Source organism: Punctularia strigosozonata (assembly GCF_000264995.1).
Source record: "Punctularia strigosozonata HHB-11173 SS5 unplaced genomic scaffold PUNSTscaffold_2, whole genome shotgun sequence".
NCBI classification, from domain to species: domain Eukaryota; kingdom Fungi; phylum Basidiomycota; class Agaricomycetes; order Corticiales; family Punctulariaceae; genus Punctularia; species Punctularia strigosozonata.
Window position 1 is genome coordinate 2,576,041 of NW_006767434.1, and position 16,969 is coordinate 2,593,009.

The following is a 16,969-nucleotide window of genomic DNA, read 5'->3' on the forward strand; positions in this document are numbered from 1 at the left end:
GCGACTCGTCCAACACAGGACGCGCCATCAGGAGGACAGCCCTGGCGTACAACATAGAGCCACTCATTGTTGTTCTGACGCTCGCCCGACATTTTCTGCCTCTGCATCTGCCGTTGGCGAGGGTGGCGGCGTACCCGGGCGCGGCGCACCACTGCAACATCGTGCCTGCCGTATGAACTGGGAAGCTTTGCCGAGGCGTAGCGAAACGCCCGGAAAGGAAGGTGGCATTCGAATCCGTATTCGCTTCATCTGTTGTGTCCTACCCCCACGTCTCACTCACCTCTTGGTTCGTTCTGCTTGGCCGGGATTACTCTATCTGCTCCGACTAGCTTGCGACGTATCCGACACATCGCCGCTGCATGAGCATTCGAGTCGAACCACCGTATCAGCGCGTGGCCGGGAATAACCACCGGCGTCGCGCCGGGCCAGATGCCGTCTCACATACACGCCCACTGCTGGATTTTCCCTCGGACCCCCTTCCTGAAGCACCAGTGGATACAACGCTCACTGTTCCGAGCGTGCATCCAGGTAAAATAACCATACCACGCTAGCTTTGTCGCGAACGCGCGGACGTCGCTCCTGTGCGCCTATATACAGCTCCTTGACTGCATAGCTCTCTCTGGCTTCTTGTCGCATACATGGACGAGCGGCAAGCTGGCGGAAGGAGTAATTGCGCCTATCAAACAAACACCTTGACCACGACAGCGCATCGCAACAAATAAACTTTGCCCGTGGCTGTGCTAGCCTGTTGCTCAGAGATCTCGTTAAGCGCATGGAAACTCATTAAAGGCGGCTTGACTGTACTCTGGCAGCTGTGCGTTCACCACATCAGTTCATGGCATACCAACTTCCTGATAGATCAGTAAATTCTGTACGTCGGGTAATTGCTGACAATGCATGCTATGCTGCACGCCCGGTCGTTACTCATCCTTCGCAGGCCAAACGTATGGCCGCACTCGGATCGTGCTTCTTGGATCAAACTAGGAAGGCGGAGGCTCGGAGACAAATGAAAGCGACAAGTTAATGTGTGCTTCTGCACGGTAGTACCGCCTGGCTACTGCACCAAGCGCATTGTGCGGATGCGGTCATTAGTCCGCGCGTATAAAGTCACGGGCACGAACTCGAGAATTCTTCACCTGGAGTCAACCCCATTCAGATCAGATCACGCATCCGACTTCTCTCTGAGCAGCGCTCGCATATAAACCCCTTTCAACTTGCACATCCTTTGTCGTTCACCTCAACTCCCCGTTTTATTTCTCCTACGATAATGATGTTCTCCAAGTCTTTCGCCTCTCTCACTCTGCTCGTCGCGGCCGCTTGTGTCTCTGCAGCCCCGGTCATTAACAAGAAAACGATGGTCATGAACAACAGCGTGGGCCTGAAAGGAAACTCAGCCGGAGCCGCCTACTGTAAGCAGCAGACGCTGTATTGCTCCGTTGATATTCAACTCAGCATTTCCCTCCTAGTCATCACCAACGAGCCCAGCGGCAACTTTGTCGTGTCTGCAGACATCCACTCTGACGGCACTCTGGTACGGACAGCTAGCCGCTGAGGATAATCGAGACTGACGGAAAGCGGATAGACCCTCGCCAGGGCCGTAAGCGCAGACGGCCGCGGAGAGCACGGCAATGATGCCCCCGCTGCCACGGGTCCCGATGGACTCTTCTCGCAAGCCTCCGTCAAGGCGTCCCAAAACGGCAAGGTCCTGGCGACCGTCAACGTAAAATTCCATATCTCCGTTGGTCCCTACCTCTTCTCACTTTCTCCTGTTAGCCTGGTTCCAACACAGTTGCGATTTTCGCTATCAACGCCAAGAACCCATCTATCATTAACATGATTGGTACGCATCTCTATGACTTGTTTGGATTCAGAGCTCATAAGATGTGTCCTCAGGCAAGCCCGTATCGACTGAGGGAGAGTTCCCCATGTCCCTTGCTCTCAACGAGGCTGGCAACAAACTCTGCGGTCAGTTCAGCGGGACGTTCTCAACGAAACATTTGCTAATTTTTACCTCTAGTCCTCAACGGAGGCCAAGTGAACGGAGTGAAGTGAGTTTGCAACCTCTCCTGTTCACCAACGACGCTGATGTTTGCTGGATTAGCTGCTACAAGGTCGACCCCAAGAATGGGCTTCAGGCGATTGGCGGCACACTGCGCTCGCTCGGTTTGAACCAAACCACGCCAGCCACTGGTCCCGCTGGCACCACCTCGCAACTCCTCTTCAGCTCGGACGAGAAGTCGCTCATAGCCTCAGTCAAGGGCGTGCCACCGCAACCAGGTTTCCTCGCCGTCTGGTCCGTCAACGGTGACGACTCGCTCTCGCCCGACTTCACCAAGGTCGCGCCCGCCGCCGGCGGCCTGCTCCCGTTCTCGATGACTCCGATCCCGGGAAAGAACGCACTGCTCGTGACCGACCCCGGTCTCGGCTTCGACGTGTTCGATCTGTCCAACGTCCAGTCAGGCGGTAACTCGCAGAGCGCGATCAACGCCACCGGCGCGAGCAGCGCGAACCCAATCTCTGGTCAGAGCGCGACGTGCTGGAGCAGCTTCAGCACCAAGACGGGCAACTTCTACCTCACCGACATTGGGACCGCGATGGTTACTGAGGTCAACGTTGATTCCAACCTGAACAGCACCATCGTCAAGGTATGTACCCGCCCGGTGTAGCGAGAGCATCAGGACAAGGTAATGACGGCCTTTTCATCAGCAATACGCGCAGAAGGCGAGCTCCGGTACTATCGATAACGCCATCGCCACCGTGAACGGAAAAGAGTACGTCTGTCATGGCCGCCCAACGGAATATAATTAATTGCCATACAGTTTCCTCTACGTCCTCGGTGCCAACGCGACGCAGATCAACGTCCTTTCTCTTGACGCCCCCGGTCAAGCACGAGGCATTCAGACTCTTGATATCGCCGGCCCGTCAAAGAATGCAGGGCTCACGGTGAACCCCTTCAATTTGCAGGGCATGACTACGTTCATCAAGAACTGAATGTTATTAAGAAGATAGTAATCGGAGGTTTACCAGACTCGGAGCATCATCTCATTTATCGTACATTTCGCTTTTGTTATCGGACACTATCGAGCCTTGCTATGTGCCCTCGACGTAGTATAGCTTAATTTTATAATGTTTCTTGAAGAGCTTCACAGCTTCGTCTGTGCCTCGACAGTCTAAGCACCAACAAATAGTTCTGACGCACTGAGAAAATCCACATCCATATTTCCCTCTACAATCATGATTACGACAACAACGTAGAAATGCAACGAGGGGCACCTCCAGCGAGCCAAGAAGGTGAACGACACATGAGCACACCAAAGAGCTTGCGTCGGATAATACAGCATCAGGGGGGGGGAAACAAGGCGAGTATGACGAATAGTGGAAAGTATGGTATCTTGGAACCTGCAGTGTTATGTACATGCTGAAAGTCAGAGACCTACGGTCTGGTGTGGTACGAAACATGGTTCGTCGCCTTATATAAGATGTCATGAGCTCACTACCATCGCAAAGTGGTATGTGAAGGCTTACATGAAAGAATCACGCATCCTGGAAGCAGGCTTGCGGGATTAGACCAGTCTCAACCACCCCGTTTAAGCTGCGCTCGACCAATGCCCAGCCATCGCCAAAGTACTTCAACACGGAAACGTCCTCTCCACGCTGAACCCCAAGTTCATCACCCCGGTAGGGAATGTAGGATCGCTTGATCGGCTTGAGGTGAACAACGTCCAGGAATGGGTTCTTAAGCTCCGTCGGATCTGCGAAAGGACTTTCCGAGGAGACGGCCACAGCAGTATGGTACGTGTCGTTGGTCTCGGAGGTTTCTGGAACGCTAGCGATGCTAGCTTGAGGAGAGTGGGTGGCAGTCTGCACACCCTTGGTCTTTTCAGATCCAGGCGGTTTTGGGAAGGCGAAGGATTCGGAGGGAGTGAATGGGCGCACGGAGACCTGTGAGATCCAGCTGAGCCGTCTGCGCTCCTCTGCCCAGCGAGCGTCCATCTCGGCCTCTTCCGTGCTGTTGCGTGAGAAGGACGACTCCGACCGGCCATGGAACTGGGACGATGCCGTCGGAGAGAAGACCGGGGTCAAGGGAGTGATCGGGACAAGCAGATAATTGGCGTCCTCTTTAGCAGTGTGATATTGGGTCGATTTCTCATCCGCACTCGCGCTGGACTCGGACTCCGAGCGACGCGGCGAGAGTTGCGCCTCGTGGTGAATTACGTCGACCGGATCAGGTATGACGTTAATAGAGGTCGTGCGGAGAGCGGAGGCAAGCTGCAGCTGGGGTGGACGAGCCGGCAAAGCTGCGTTGAAAGTAACCCCCTGGGAGTTAAGCTGCTCCATGTTCTGCGTCATATCGGTCTGGGAGGTTCGTCGACTATCGAAGACGGTCAGGCTGCCTTCCAAGCTGCGCGTGAAGTTACTGGAATCGCCCGGGTTGAGATCGAGACGGAACGGGCTTGCAGATGTGGGTGTATAAGGAGGCGTGTATTGTGCGATAGGAACCAACGGTCCCTGGCCGTCGAAAGGCGTCCCGAAGCTGCTAGTCGAGCTACGGATGCTCGCTCTTGCGACAGCGGCATCGTCCGGGGTGATGGGGCCGCCTCGCCACCAGTTCTTCCTGCGGGTCGACCGCTTCTTGATCAACCTACGGCGCATCAAGAAGACCGCCAATGCGGCTGCCAATAATGTCACCGCAACCACTATGCCAACGATGGCGCCGACGGACAACCCATGGTGTTTGGAGACAGAACCGGAGCCGCCGCCGCCGACGGACCCGCCGTTTCCATCGGTCCTATCACCTCCATTCCCAGCCACGCCCGACCCCACGCCCGAGGACGAACCAGAGCCGGATTTCGAACCAGACTTGGCGGTAGCGGCAGCACTGATGCTAGTTTTGGTTCCGGAAACAGGGTCGGAGTAGGTAAAGAGAGGCTGGCCATTCGAGTCGGTGCCCGTGGCTTCACCGACTGCCGCTGCAAGCTGAAACGACGTGCTGCCAGAGGGACTGACAACGCCTGACCCAGGGGCGTCGCTTGCGCTTTGTGAACCGGCTTCCAAACCACTGCTGGAGGCACTCGTGCTGATAGCGGATGCTCCACTGGCAATAGTCGCGCTCCCAGTCACGGATAACGCGCCCGAAGAAGCGGATGCTCCTTGCGAGGACGGCTCTGAAGAGCGACGGGTCAGAATGATATACGTCACATCTTTAAGGGACTAACCAGGGCCAGGGGTCGCGCTATTTGCGTTGCTCGAACCGGCGTCGGCACTGGATCCGCCACTGCCATCCGAGTTCGACCCCGAGCTGCCATTAGAACCGGAGTTGCCAGAACTCGTAGCAGGTGCCGACGGACTGGTGGTAGTTGCTCCTGCCACAGAAGTCTGGGTCGTTGCAGCAAGCGTAGTGGTCGGCGCGACGGTGGCCGACGAAGATGTAGCATGCAAGCCCGCGATAAGAGGTGTAAGTAAGGGATCTGCACAGCGACATGTCATCGTAATGATCCTCTCGCTTAGGGTGATAAATACAACTCACCCAGGATAGGATCCAGTATCGGCGTGAGCAGTGGCCCAAGCACCGGGATGGTAGGCAAGGGCTCCGAGAGCGTTATCAACGCGGGCTCGCGCTCCTCAAGAGCAAGCCCAACGCGCGCGTGGCGCTTCCGCATAGACAAGTCTGCCGTGGTTAAAAGAATGTGGGGTAAAATGAAGGTGGGTGCGCGGGGCGAAGGCGCGGGCTCGGAGAGACGAAGCAGCGAGAAAGGAGGCCTTCAGATGCACGCCGTGGTCATTGAGAGGCCAGCGAGCGAGCTACGGATGGCTTTCAGCATTTCCAGAACACAAGAAAAGGCGTTGGCTGAATGAATGGCATCATCAAAGAAGCGCGCAGAAGCAGGGCCGTGTGACGTCGGCAAACACTGCTGTGACGCTCTCCCTGGCGTGTGTCACACGTCCTCAGCGCTGGCCTCCTCCTGCGTCGATCCTTGGAGAAACTCCACTCCGACTTGCTTGCTGTTCGGTCTCTCGCGCATTTTGCACAACATAACACTGTGCACGGAGCGTTGAGAAACGCTGTATACGCCGCGAGATTTTCGATGACGCGCGGTCAGATAGCGTTGTGATAGTCGATCACAAGAGGTTCCCTCGTTGCTGATATTTTTGCACGCGGATGAACGACTTCCCACTGCATTCACATGTCCCCGGAGGCCTTTCACGCACCGAGCAGGACTATCCAAGAAGAAGTACGTCAGACATATCCGCGTCTTACAGGATTCCCCACCTTTGTGCTCAAAACGGACGGCCACCGAATCCTTCGCAGCACATGAAGCCCTCACGACGGCGGTCCGGCTCAAGCTCGGCCAAGAGATGATCGTTGGCTCACAGCAACCCGAAGACCGAACGCGGGTCCGCGCTGTCAAAAACGTCACAGAAGTCTTCTGACCGTGTCTCCCCAAGGTTGAGCCTGGATGAACATGAGAACGCAGCCTTCATTCGCAAGCCATCCGTTCATTTGCCGTCCCATTCTGTGTACTCGACACGGAAGCTACCGGACGCGACCTGGGGGAGCCTGGGGGCAATTCTCCCTAGAACTCGGTTTCTTCCTGAGTTCTTCTTTGACAGACAGTTGCAAGAAATCGCGGGCGCAATAATGTGACCATGGCCTGACGACGAGGGGACGAACGCAACCTGCCATGTGCAATCCAGACATTCACACATTTCGTGACCGCAACGAAAGCCTCTGCTTCAGTGCACGACCAGGACTTGTCTGGTCTCATATCCGTCGCCTCGTCAGCCTCAGCATCGAACAATAAGAATACGAGAAGGCGGGGAGCAGTACGAAGTCGGCTTCCGGATCAGGCCACGGCCGATACAGTGTCCAGCTGCGGAGTATGGGCAACTGAACAGACGTTGCGGCTGAACCGTCCCATGCGTTCACTATCTAGTGAACACTTACGAAGACCAGGCAGGATGTGACGCGTTATACCTGCCGCCAATCGCGGACGACTCGCTACTAGAAATCATCGTCGGCGACTGACAGCATCGTATTATCCGTATCGTTTATATTCGATTTCTTGAGTGGTATAGGTCACGAGATATGGGCCAAATCGTTGTTGCTGGCGAATCGCATGCGCGGGGGACAGTGGCTCGGCCGAATGAGATGCAACTGCTTTCTGCGCAGTTCATACTGACGAGCGGCCACTGGACTGTGGTCGCCTCCCCTCTTTGATGGTACCTCAAAGTTTGACCATATCGTGCCTGGGCACTGGACCCAACAGAGGGATGGAGACAGAGAGGGCTTAAAAGGTACCTGCCGGCACGAAGGCGGCCACCTCCGATCGAGAGTTATCGGCAGAGCCCAAGCCGTCTTCCACGCTAATCTGATAATCGCGTGGCTTGTGCGCGGTCTTCTGCCAATTCAGAGGGGTAGGAGCGGGGATAGGTAAGAGGCATCGACACAACAGCAGTGCGTTGGGCACCGTGAATAAGTAACTTATACGAGATTGACGTCGTGGCATGATAGACGGGGGATCTGGATATGGAAAATGGGATTTGATTTTCCCCGGTGGGATTGCTATTATCACCCTCAAGGATCGGCAGGAATGCATGTGCGCGGACCCGAGTTGCCTCGGAGGCCGGAGCGTTTGGATGACAGATGATTGCGTTTTCGCCCTCGATTACCATTGCATACCTCTAGAAGGTGTTTGCGTAAAGAAAGGTTGGCCGTGATCACGGTCATCTAGCGCATGATTCCAGGAGTGCAGCCGCGTCGCGAGTTAAAAATATGAGCTATAATTTGCCTATGTGACAGTCCATCCGTCGAATAGAGAACGCAGTGCATATTAGTATTTGGGACGCTAGGCAACGGTACAGCTTGAGAAGTAATCGCGCTGGATCTTCACACTATACGGATAATGCCGAACATGAGCATATGGCGGTCGTGGCCGACGTTCCATGCGAACGAGCGATGCAGGGAAACGAATAAAATTGAACTGGCCCCGGGTCGGCATCATTGGCAGGCTTGGGTAGGCTTGGGTATGCAAGTGCTAACGAGGAAGCGGTGGCGTCGGCGCCATGAGGCGAAAGAAAGTGGGTGGGAGAAGAGCGCCCAGGGTCGGTGATTCGATCGACTGGTCGCTCGTCGCCGCACAGCCCCTGGACGGCGTCTTCGCTCTTAGCCCGGGGCACACACACCAGCCCCGAGGTCGCTCTTCTCTCTTATGCCACGATGCACTCCATTTCTGACCTGACCACCTTTTGTCGAAAGACCACCGGCGATGTCCCGCCTAAACTCGTTGTATGTCGGTGAACAACGTCCGTGTGTGCGCCCTAATGACCTCGTGTACGATCCTCTAGGGCGCCTCTACGACGGTGGTGGGCAACAAGATGTACCTCTTCGTGAGCGCGATGCCCCATCTGCAGGGACTGCACTGACCCTCGTAAAGGGAGGTCGTCTTGTAGCAGAGCGCCGGATGGTAGCGGACTTGTACGCCTTCGACCTTCGCACGTTGAACTGGGAGCGCATGCCGGCAGCACCAGAAGATGACGTCCCGGCGGCGCGGTATTTCCACAGTGCAGATGCCTGCAAGTCTTTCCGCCGTTTTCTATCCCATCCATGTAGCTGAAGCATTATACAGGGAATAACCATCTCGTCATCTTCGGCGGCATGGGTAACAAGCCTGACGCGATCAACCCTGAAGACCTCATCGTCCTCAATGACGTTCGCCTATTCGACCTAGCCTCAGGACACTGGGTGTCCATCTCGGGTCCTGAGCTTCCCTCTGCCATACAACCCAAAGCCCGCTACGCCCACCTTTCGTCCGTCACCGGCGACCGCCTCTTCGTCATCGGCGGCCAGGACATAAATAACGTCTGGCTTGATGACGTCTACATTTACGACCTCAAGACGAGGCAATGGATTCACCGTCGAGACTACCAGCGCCATTGTGGTACATACCGCAGTGTTGCTGTGGCGGCGGACCTGCGGGTGAGGATGCCTCAGGACGAGCTCCGCGGCCAACCCTCCACACTCGGTCCTCCTGGGACGCGCTTCACCAAAGAGGACCAAAAACTCAATAAGGAGTTCACGCCGTCAGAGTCGCTCGTACACCTTCCTTACTCCACCAAGCCGACGGACGATTACCCGAACGACATCTACCTCTACTCCAACTACAACTTCACCGACGTCAAGCGCGAGCTTGAGGTCTTCACCCCACTTCCCTCTGAGGCAGACTTTGCCATCACCGATCGGTCCTCATCCATGACCGGCTCTGCGCTTCCGCCAGGCCTCCGTTTCCCCGCCGGTGCCATCCTCGGCACGCATCTCATCATTGCTGGAACCTACCTCGCGCATACGTACCAATCCTTTTCCATATGGGCCCTCGATCTCATCACCAACACCTGGGCGCGCATAGACCCGGGTTCGACTCTCTCCAGCGGCTCGTGGTTCCGCTCCTGCCTTTGGGCGGAAGCGAACAAGTTCATGATATTCGGGAATAGGAAGGGCAACCTCGTTGAGGACTACAACAGACGCTTGCTCAGCTGGGACCACGTCGCGACCGTCGATCTGGAGGCGTTCGGGATGTATCAACCGCCCAAGCTTGCACTCGAGGTGCCGATGCAGGAGCTTGGGCTTGCCGCGCTCGAGGAGGAGGTCCTCGCTGACTTCGAGATCATCTGCGACGACGGGCGCAAGATTCGTTGCTCACGTCAAGTTCTCGAGGAGCGCTGGCCATGGTTCAAGGCACAGCTCATCACCTTTATGCAAGAGGCCGCGCGTCTTTCTGCCTCATCTTCGGGAGGTATCCCGCCGCTACCAACATTACCCGGCTCCTCACCCTCGTCTGAACCACGGCACGACCCCCGCCTGACGCCGCGCAGCTTCCAGCTTTCAGAACCATACCCGATCAGCCTCGCGTTTCTGCAATACTTCTACACCCGCGCGCTTATCACGCCACTCCAGCACGCGCCGGCCGTGCTCAGCCAATTGCTCGTGCTCGCGAGCACCTACGACCTGCCGCACCTGCAAGACCTCGTTGTGCATGCCATGCACCGCGCGCTTAGCAACTCGACGAGCGTTGGCGTGTACGAAGTCGCGACGCTCTGCTCGTGTCGCAGCCTCCAAATTCGTGCGCTCAAGACGGTCATGGCGTACAACCAGCGCCGGCCGACCGGCCGCTCTCGCCGAGACGCTGACGGGGCCGGCGGCGGTCCAGGCTCCGGTCCAGGCTCCGGCTCCGGGAGACGCGCCGACCGGGAAGACCGTGACCGGAACGGGTACGGCGGGGGCGGAGGTGGGAGGGACACGTCGAGCGCGGCGCGTCCTCGGGGGATGTCGGACGCGTACATGCGCGGCACGGCGTATACAGGGACATCGGTGGGCGGCGGTGGGAGCAGCCGCCCTATCGGCACCATGGCCAGTGTTTCGCCTGCGGGTCAGTCTTCTACTTGGATGTTGTAATATATTTTCTCGGGATTTCTTATGGATGGATCACCTTTCTTGGATGCATTTTGCAGGTTATCACGACCGTTACGTGAGGGAGGAAGATTGGTCGTCTCCGGAATCGGCTGGAAGCGAGCCGGCGTACGAGGTTCCGTGGCGCGGTCCATTTGCCGTTGGCGGTTCTGGAACCATTATTGTCACTGCGCCTCGGCCACAGCCCATTCAGGAATTATCGTCGGCTGGTAAGTGATTGATGATGTTCTTCCTGTTGGGTAAATGCTCAACGGTAGTGCAGATGCCTTTCCAGAGGAATCTGTGCTGCCCAACTCGCCGTCGTGGCATCTGTTGGCGATACCCGAGCCACCCAAAGAGGTTCCTGCGGAACCGGAATTCATCGCGCAGCTTGCTCGCCTTCAGGGTTCTCATGAACGGACAAGGAGCATTATGTCCACGAACACCGAGCGCGAGATCACCAGTTTCGTGGAGCTGCTCGGGCCGTCTGTAACTAGTGGCGATCCCGAGCCCAGCTCTTCGGACGAGAGCTCATGGAATGACGATGAAGATATCGTGCCGACCATCACGAGAACTGTGCCAGATGCGGAAGACGAGTACTACTCTCCAAAGGTTTCGTTCGAGACCGTTCGTTTGCCCCCTCCGACGTTACGTCGTGCAGGACATCCTCCTCCCCTCTTGATATCGTCATACAGCCAGACATCCCCCGCGTCTCTTGCTGTTTCTACTCCCGATCTGGAATCCGACCCCGATCTGGACTTCCTTGATCTCCGCACCGACTATCCATATGCACTGACTGCTGGCTCTCGAACTCGCGCCAAGCGCTCGTCAGGGCAAGGCAGCGTCAACAGCTGTTCTCCGTCGCTCGCTACTTCCATATCCGGGAGCTCATTCTCGACAGCGCCGCCCTCTACCCCTTCGAACCACGGTTTTGCGATCACCCCCAACACGGCTCTTTCTCCACGTTCGTCTGTGTTCCCGGAAGAAAGGAGCCGTCTGCGGCACATTCGTTCAGCACAATGGGAGACCGGCTCCTTTTTAACTCCAGTGGATGAAATGCATCAGCTCAAGCTGACTACGCCCGCTTTCCCCGCAGTTCCCACCGTCGCGGCACCTCCTCGTGTATCTTCACCTACCTCTGCCAACCACCCTCGGAAGAATGGCCTGGACACCGTCGAGATCGCTGACCCCAACCCACTTTCACTGATGCCCGACACTCCGCGATCGGGGTCCAGTAAGCTCTTTGCAAGGTTCCGAAAGAACTCCAAGCCCGATCCAAACCATACCATTCGCGCTTCCTCAGAGAGTAGAAACACGGAAGAAAGGAACAGAAAGGCGGCGAAACCAGTCAAGCCGCCGACCAAGGTCAAGTCGCCGGTCACCCCGACAAGTTCGGGTTTCAGGACTCCCGTCAAAGGCTCCCGCGTCTCGACTATGTCGTCGCAGTCATCTGGATCTAAGAAAAGAAATGTGCACGATGCCGAGGCATCCATGTTCGGCGGTCTGACGTTGATGCTGTAACCGCGACCGAATCCCCCCCCTTCGTTTCGTTCACCTGCTTTATGTTTCCGTCGACTCTTGTTGTATGTGCTCCTGCTGTATCTGCTTGTCGTGTTCCCACCTACTTTATTTCTATGTTTCAAAAACCGGCATGTACGACTCCCGACTGTTCATGGCTGTTGATATCCTATCACTCATACACTCCTCGGCCATTGGTAGAATCCACATCTGTAGAGAGAATGAGACTGCGGAAACTGATGGTACACTGCGAGAACTGGTATAATCATAAGAGAGCACGCGGGGAATCGTGTGGTGAAGTGTTCCGGAATACGGAAGGTATAGCGCAGAGCAGAAAAAAGGGGGCAGTGAAGGGGTAAACAAGTGATCCTTCCTAGAAAATGACGGAGAGTGGCGCCGGATTGCGTTGAGAAAGCTACCATTGTGAGGGCAAACCTACACCATCGGGGAAAGGAGGAGAAGACCCCCTTGGAGCCCTCCCGTGCCAGTCCCTTGACAAGTTCGCAAATATGGCGGCGCCGCCAGAGCTCGCTGCGGCGACGGCAGGTGGCAAAGTGAAGTCTCGGAGATCGTCCATGTGAGGCGGGTGGGCCGGGATTACCGGGAGTTGCTGTTCAGGGTCGGCAATAGGGTGGGCGAATATATGGTTATCTGTGATTTAACCGTTCATCGCTTGTCCAAAGAACAGCACATATCGAGACTCACACTCTTTGGCGTGAACGGTGTCCTTCTGCCGTTCGCAGGCGCTACCTTCCGGGCAGTCCCTGCGGCTCAGCACGCCAGGGTCGACGTGTCCTTTGCGGCGTTCCCTGATCCACCAGTCCCTGCGATTGTTGATTGAGCACATTTGATGCTGATGGCGCAAGCTTCCGACCGACCTGATACCCCACATCAACACCTCAGCAGCGCAGACGCGGCAGATCCGGGTGCGCGGATGGGATGGGTCGTTGTTAACGCCAGTTGCCTCTCCATGTCCGTTCTCGCTGAACAGACCCAGCTCGATCAGTGACGAAAAGCCACGCGGCTGTGACTGTATGTACAGTACGATCTGGTAAACGGAAGATGTGTTCAGCATTTCGCCGTGACGGTTGGTTCGCATAGCGCACATCACGATATATCGCCTGTGGTCGCAGCCTCTTTGTTACTAGGTAATCCAGGAGGATCTCCACTTCGACGGAGTTGGAGTCAAAGCACTCGTAGAGTTCAATGCTCTGGATAAGGTCACTGACATCCGCGAAGCCCTGCGGCTGAGCATTCTCGATGCGGGCGGCGATGCACCGGCCTTGTACACCAATGCCGCAGAATGAAACCTCGCAAAAATCGCAGTTCGTCGTTGCAGGGGCTCGAAGAGCGAGCAGGTCCTCACTGCAGAGACGCTATCGTCAGCCACGCGGGTAAAGCGGTTTACGAGAGATACCAACCAGTTGCCACAGAATGCGTGCCCAGGGGGAGGCCCGTTGTCTAGGTTCCAGGCCTGGTTGGGGTGAGCGTCTGGATCGGGTATGGGTTGCAGGCATCGGTACCCATACGGGTTATCAGGATGACAGTGCGGACACGGACGCGCCAGCGAGTCGTTGGTAGGAATCTGCGGAGGAGGCGAACTGGGCGCCGGCATCGGTATCTATGCAAACCGGTCTGGTTTCAGTCCCATGCATCCCGCGCGTGGTGGGAGAAAGGCAAACCCGTAAAGTCGTGCCGGCTTTGTACACTTCGTCGGCTTGCTCGCGTTCGCGTTCAGATCGGCGCTTCGAGGGGCAGTTGCGAAGCAAAACATCGATCATAGTCTGTAGCGCCCGAGAGGGCACGGCAGTCGTAGATACTCCCCTACATGCAGGGCAATTTGTGCCGCCGTTCTGTGAGGATTATGATCAGGTGCAATTCCACATGACGCCACACGGGACGCATCAGTCACCTTTATCCAAAGGTGGCAGCAGCTAGATGAAGGACGTAGAGGTATCAACATCGGTGCAGCATGATACATCAACCGAGGATTCACCTTCCGCAGAAGAAATGTTGACAAGGATTCACGACGACGGGCTTGTACGCCAATGCGGAGCATATGCCGCACTCCAACTCGCTCTCCATGTCGTCTGCGAGCGCTCGGCCGTCCACCTTGGGTGACTCCGCGACCTGATCGTCACGGGGCATCCTTGGATCGTCGACCGGGGCTCCATACGGCCGAACGCTCTCGTCTCGGTCGACTGAGTGCTCGCGGAGCTTCTTGTAGCTCGTGCTCGCCTCTTCGAACGATGGTGAGGCTCGCCGTTTCAGCGAGGCGACCGCCTCGCCCGCCTCGGCACCGATCACCGGAATAGAGGCACTGGTGAGGTATCCGTCCGCGGAACTATGCGCGGACATGGTAGCGGGCTGCAACTCTCGGGACTAAGGCGGGTGATGGTCAGGGTCTGAGGTCAAGGGGTTCTCGGACGGAAACGTCGGTGAAAGAGCTAATAACTTCCCGGCGGTCACAGTACACGAACGCAGCCACCCACTGCCGGGAAGGCACCGATGGCCCGCGGGCCACAGTTCCGATCGAGTTGGATAGGTGTATTTATGCGATTATCGATACAGTAGGGACCATAACGTGCATGTACCTGCGTACGAACGAGCCGACAGATGCATGTAGGGTACCATATATGGACTAGCGTCCGTCGGCTATGACGAGACCATTATCCCTGCCTTCGATGTTCCCATCTACGCGAACCGCGCGATAAGATAATACACATGGATGCAGATCGTCCGTAGAGGAGGAACAGACACCGTGGCCCATCCTTCGCCTAGAGTAGCCACTGCAGGGGTGTAAAGGATCGGCGGAACAAAGGATAGCAACATCTCCGCACGTGGCACCTGCGCGGTCAGAATACTGGGGCATTCCTCAAGAACAGCTTGCCTTCCTCTCGCTTCACCCAGCGCGCAACGGCGTTCGCTGCATTGATCACCGCGCTCTTGGGTACGAGCGGTGACATGGCGATATACAGCTCGAACGGCTGAGTAATCTGCATCAGGGAACGGTCGGCGTCATTCTCCTCGAAGCTGACAAGTCTCGGGGTCTTACCCATCCCATGATGCTTTCCTTCTCTGTTAGCAAGTATTGCAACTTCAGCTGCCCCTTTTGACCAGATTTCGCGTGGATGTTATCATGTACGGCCTGATACAACGTCACCAGACTAACGTCGATTGTCCGTGAGCTGCCTGAGATGAGGTGAACGCCGATCGACTCACCGTCTGCGATTCTCAACCACATCATACGGATCTTCGTACATCGGGACCGTGACCTGCACATGCAAGCGGCTCTTGTACACAAAATGACGCAAGCCAGGGATACTGAGCTCGGCTACGGAGTACCGCACGGTCCCGGTTTGTATGGACTTGCTGATCCCAGCGACAACGTTGTCGTCGGTCAATTTCTACAGGTACGAGCGCTCATCAATGGAAGTTTAGGAGCGAAGATGGTAAGCTTACCTTGGCGATGAGATCACACCACCCCCGGATCGCCTCAAAATCGCCACCGGCGCTGACACAGACCAGCGCTACACCGGTACCCGTCTCGAAGTCACCACGTTGACGTCTGTCCTCGCCACCCTGTCGACCCGTTGGCTCAGGTTCAGAAGGTGCCGAATTAGAACTACTGAGGGTCGGCCCGATGCTTTGCGGCGCAGGTGAAGCAGAGCCAGCTGGAGAGGGTAATGGTGGTTTTGTCGCTTGGGGTGCGCTTGTTACGCCAGAACCGTCCCTCGAGGAAGCATGTCTGGATATAGGCGGTGGATTCGGAGCCTTCGGTGTCTCGGGAGATTGCGCTTGCTCTATAGAATCGGGGAAGAACGACACGTATACGTTGGCAAACCCGGAAGGATTGAACTTCGGCAAGCAAACGGGGAGCCAGCTGGCCGATGCTGAAGAGTTGAGAATTGACGGGGAATGCAGAGTGTTGAGGAGGATATGGAGATCTGCATGGCACACGCAGCATCAGAAATGCATACCAGTCAGCCTGAGCAAAGTCGATCACCGGAGGGATGAATCGAATGTTTCTTAGGTCTTGCGACAGTCACGACGCGTCCGTTAGCTATGACGATGATATACAGTATATCTCGCTAATTTTTATCGGCTATTAGGGTCCGTGGTTAGCGAGAATCTACACGGTGATGCGCACTTTTAGCTTCGAGGGCGGTTGTAAACTTTCGCCAGCACGTTTCCGAAGCCTATCATCGACTTTGAGCACGTGCAAGGCCGACATCGTCATCGCGAAGTCTTCGTCGACGCGGGCCAGTAGTGAGTGAAGAAGATTCTCGGCGCCTGTGGATAGAATTTAGTAATGTTCAGAGAGATGTTATCGCTCGGTAGTGGTCATACCGTCGAGTAATCGTCGAAGGTCGAAGTTGTTCCGTCGCTCGAATATCCTCCGAAGCTGTGCCAGGCTCACAACGCTCAGGATCTGCAAGTGGAGGTACTCAAGGTGCGAGCGCGTCTTCCTTCTCAAATTTCAGTATCCTATGCAAAGCTAGCGCACATACGACGTACAATAGACTCAGGCTCCCCCCAACTCGATGCGCATACATAGTATAGCGGGGGTCTCAAGAGGAATGTGATGCGTAACTTTCCACAATTAATGCATCGTAGCTTGTCATTGTCGTCAGCGAATATGGAGATGAGCGCTTGCATGATGCCCATGGTTGCCGTCAGTTCCGGGCTATCGTCTGTGCCACTGGGCAAACGGGGAATAGATATCAGTATGGAGATATAGGGCCCCAACGAACAGAAGACAAGGCACACCTGACGAAGACGGGTTTTCCTGCTTCTGTGAGAACGAAGTATTGTCGAGGAGGGAACAAGTCGACTGGAAGACTTGTGAAATGGGGCTGAATTACGTATAGATCCCCATCACTCACCCTGAGATATCCTTCGAGACACCTCCTCCACGTCCAGAGTCAGAGAATCTTGGGTTGACTTCTTCTGCAATCGCGGCCGTTCCTCGTTGACTAAGGTTTCGCATGTTAGGCGAAGTCAGCT

The 16,969-nt window shown here is 56.1% G+C and overlaps 5 protein-coding genes across 5 annotated transcripts; 2 read left to right on the forward strand and 3 right to left on the reverse strand.

Annotated features, from left to right (window-relative positions):
• Positions 1-1,267: 1,267 nt before the first annotated feature.
• Positions 1,268-2,991, forward strand: PUNSTDRAFT_131194 (uncharacterized protein; the record flags this gene model as incomplete). The annotated part of the gene is made up of 9 exons (XM_007380469.1): positions 1,268-1,409; positions 1,467-1,531; positions 1,583-1,720; positions 1,774-1,840; positions 1,894-1,965; positions 2,018-2,048; positions 2,102-2,645; positions 2,707-2,771; positions 2,820-2,991. 9 exons carry the CDS (start codon positions 1,268-1,270, stop codon positions 2,989-2,991), a joined length of 1,296 nt encoding a protein of 431 aa, XP_007380531.1.
• A 543-nt stretch (positions 2,992-3,534) lies between these two features.
• On the reverse strand, positions 3,535-3,993 carry PUNSTDRAFT_59888 (uncharacterized protein; the record flags this gene model as incomplete). The annotated part of the gene is made up of 1 exon (XM_007380470.1): positions 3,535-3,993. One exon carries the CDS (start codon positions 3,991-3,993, stop codon positions 3,535-3,537), a length of 459 nt encoding a protein of 152 aa, XP_007380532.1.
• A 4,225-nt stretch (positions 3,994-8,218) lies between these two features.
• Positions 8,219-10,450, forward strand: PUNSTDRAFT_60952 (galactose oxidase; the record flags this gene model as incomplete). The annotated part of the gene is made up of 4 exons (XM_007380471.1): positions 8,219-8,287; positions 8,347-8,388; positions 8,436-8,589; positions 8,628-10,450. 4 exons carry the CDS (start codon positions 8,219-8,221, stop codon positions 10,448-10,450), a joined length of 2,088 nt encoding a protein of 695 aa, XP_007380533.1.
• A 1,793-nt stretch (positions 10,451-12,243) lies between these two features.
• On the reverse strand, positions 12,244-14,355 carry PUNSTDRAFT_141515 (uncharacterized protein). Its single transcript, XM_007380472.1, has 8 exons — positions 13,959-14,355; positions 13,875-13,896; positions 13,645-13,815; positions 13,384-13,583; positions 13,069-13,327; positions 12,841-13,010; positions 12,668-12,786; positions 12,244-12,613 (listed from the first exon to the last, which is right to left on the reverse strand). Exons 1-8 carry the CDS (start codon positions 14,318-14,320, stop codon positions 12,378-12,380), a joined length of 1,539 nt encoding a protein of 512 aa, XP_007380534.1. The 5' UTR covers positions 14,321-14,355; the 3' UTR covers positions 12,244-12,377.
• A 462-nt stretch (positions 14,356-14,817) lies between these two features.
• PUNSTDRAFT_60705 (DUF254-domain-containing protein) lies at positions 14,818-16,806 on the reverse strand (the record flags this gene model as incomplete). The annotated part of the gene is made up of 10 exons (XM_007380473.1): positions 14,818-14,958; positions 15,018-15,129; positions 15,185-15,369; positions 15,425-15,530; positions 15,786-15,909; positions 15,969-16,053; positions 16,113-16,255; positions 16,313-16,427; positions 16,481-16,664; positions 16,724-16,806. Coding segments are annotated over 10 exons (1,278 nt in total), but the record flags the coding sequence as incomplete, so codon positions are not given.
• Positions 16,807-16,969: the final 163 nt, after the last annotated feature.

Bases quoted from the DNA above. Each gene is read 5' to 3' on its own strand.
- PUNSTDRAFT_141515 (XM_007380472.1), bottom strand. From the start codon at position 14,320: ATGTCCGCGCATAGTTCCGCGGACGGATACCTCACCAGTGCCTCTATT. The intron at 13,897-13,958 runs GTGAATCCTCGG...TCCTTCATCTAG, and splicing joins CAACATTTCTTCTGCGGAAG to CTGCTGCCACCTTTGGATAA. The intron at 12,787-12,840 runs GTCGGTCGGAAG...CAACAATCGCAG, and splicing joins GTGTTGATGTGGGGTATCAG to GGACTGGTGGATCAGGGAAC.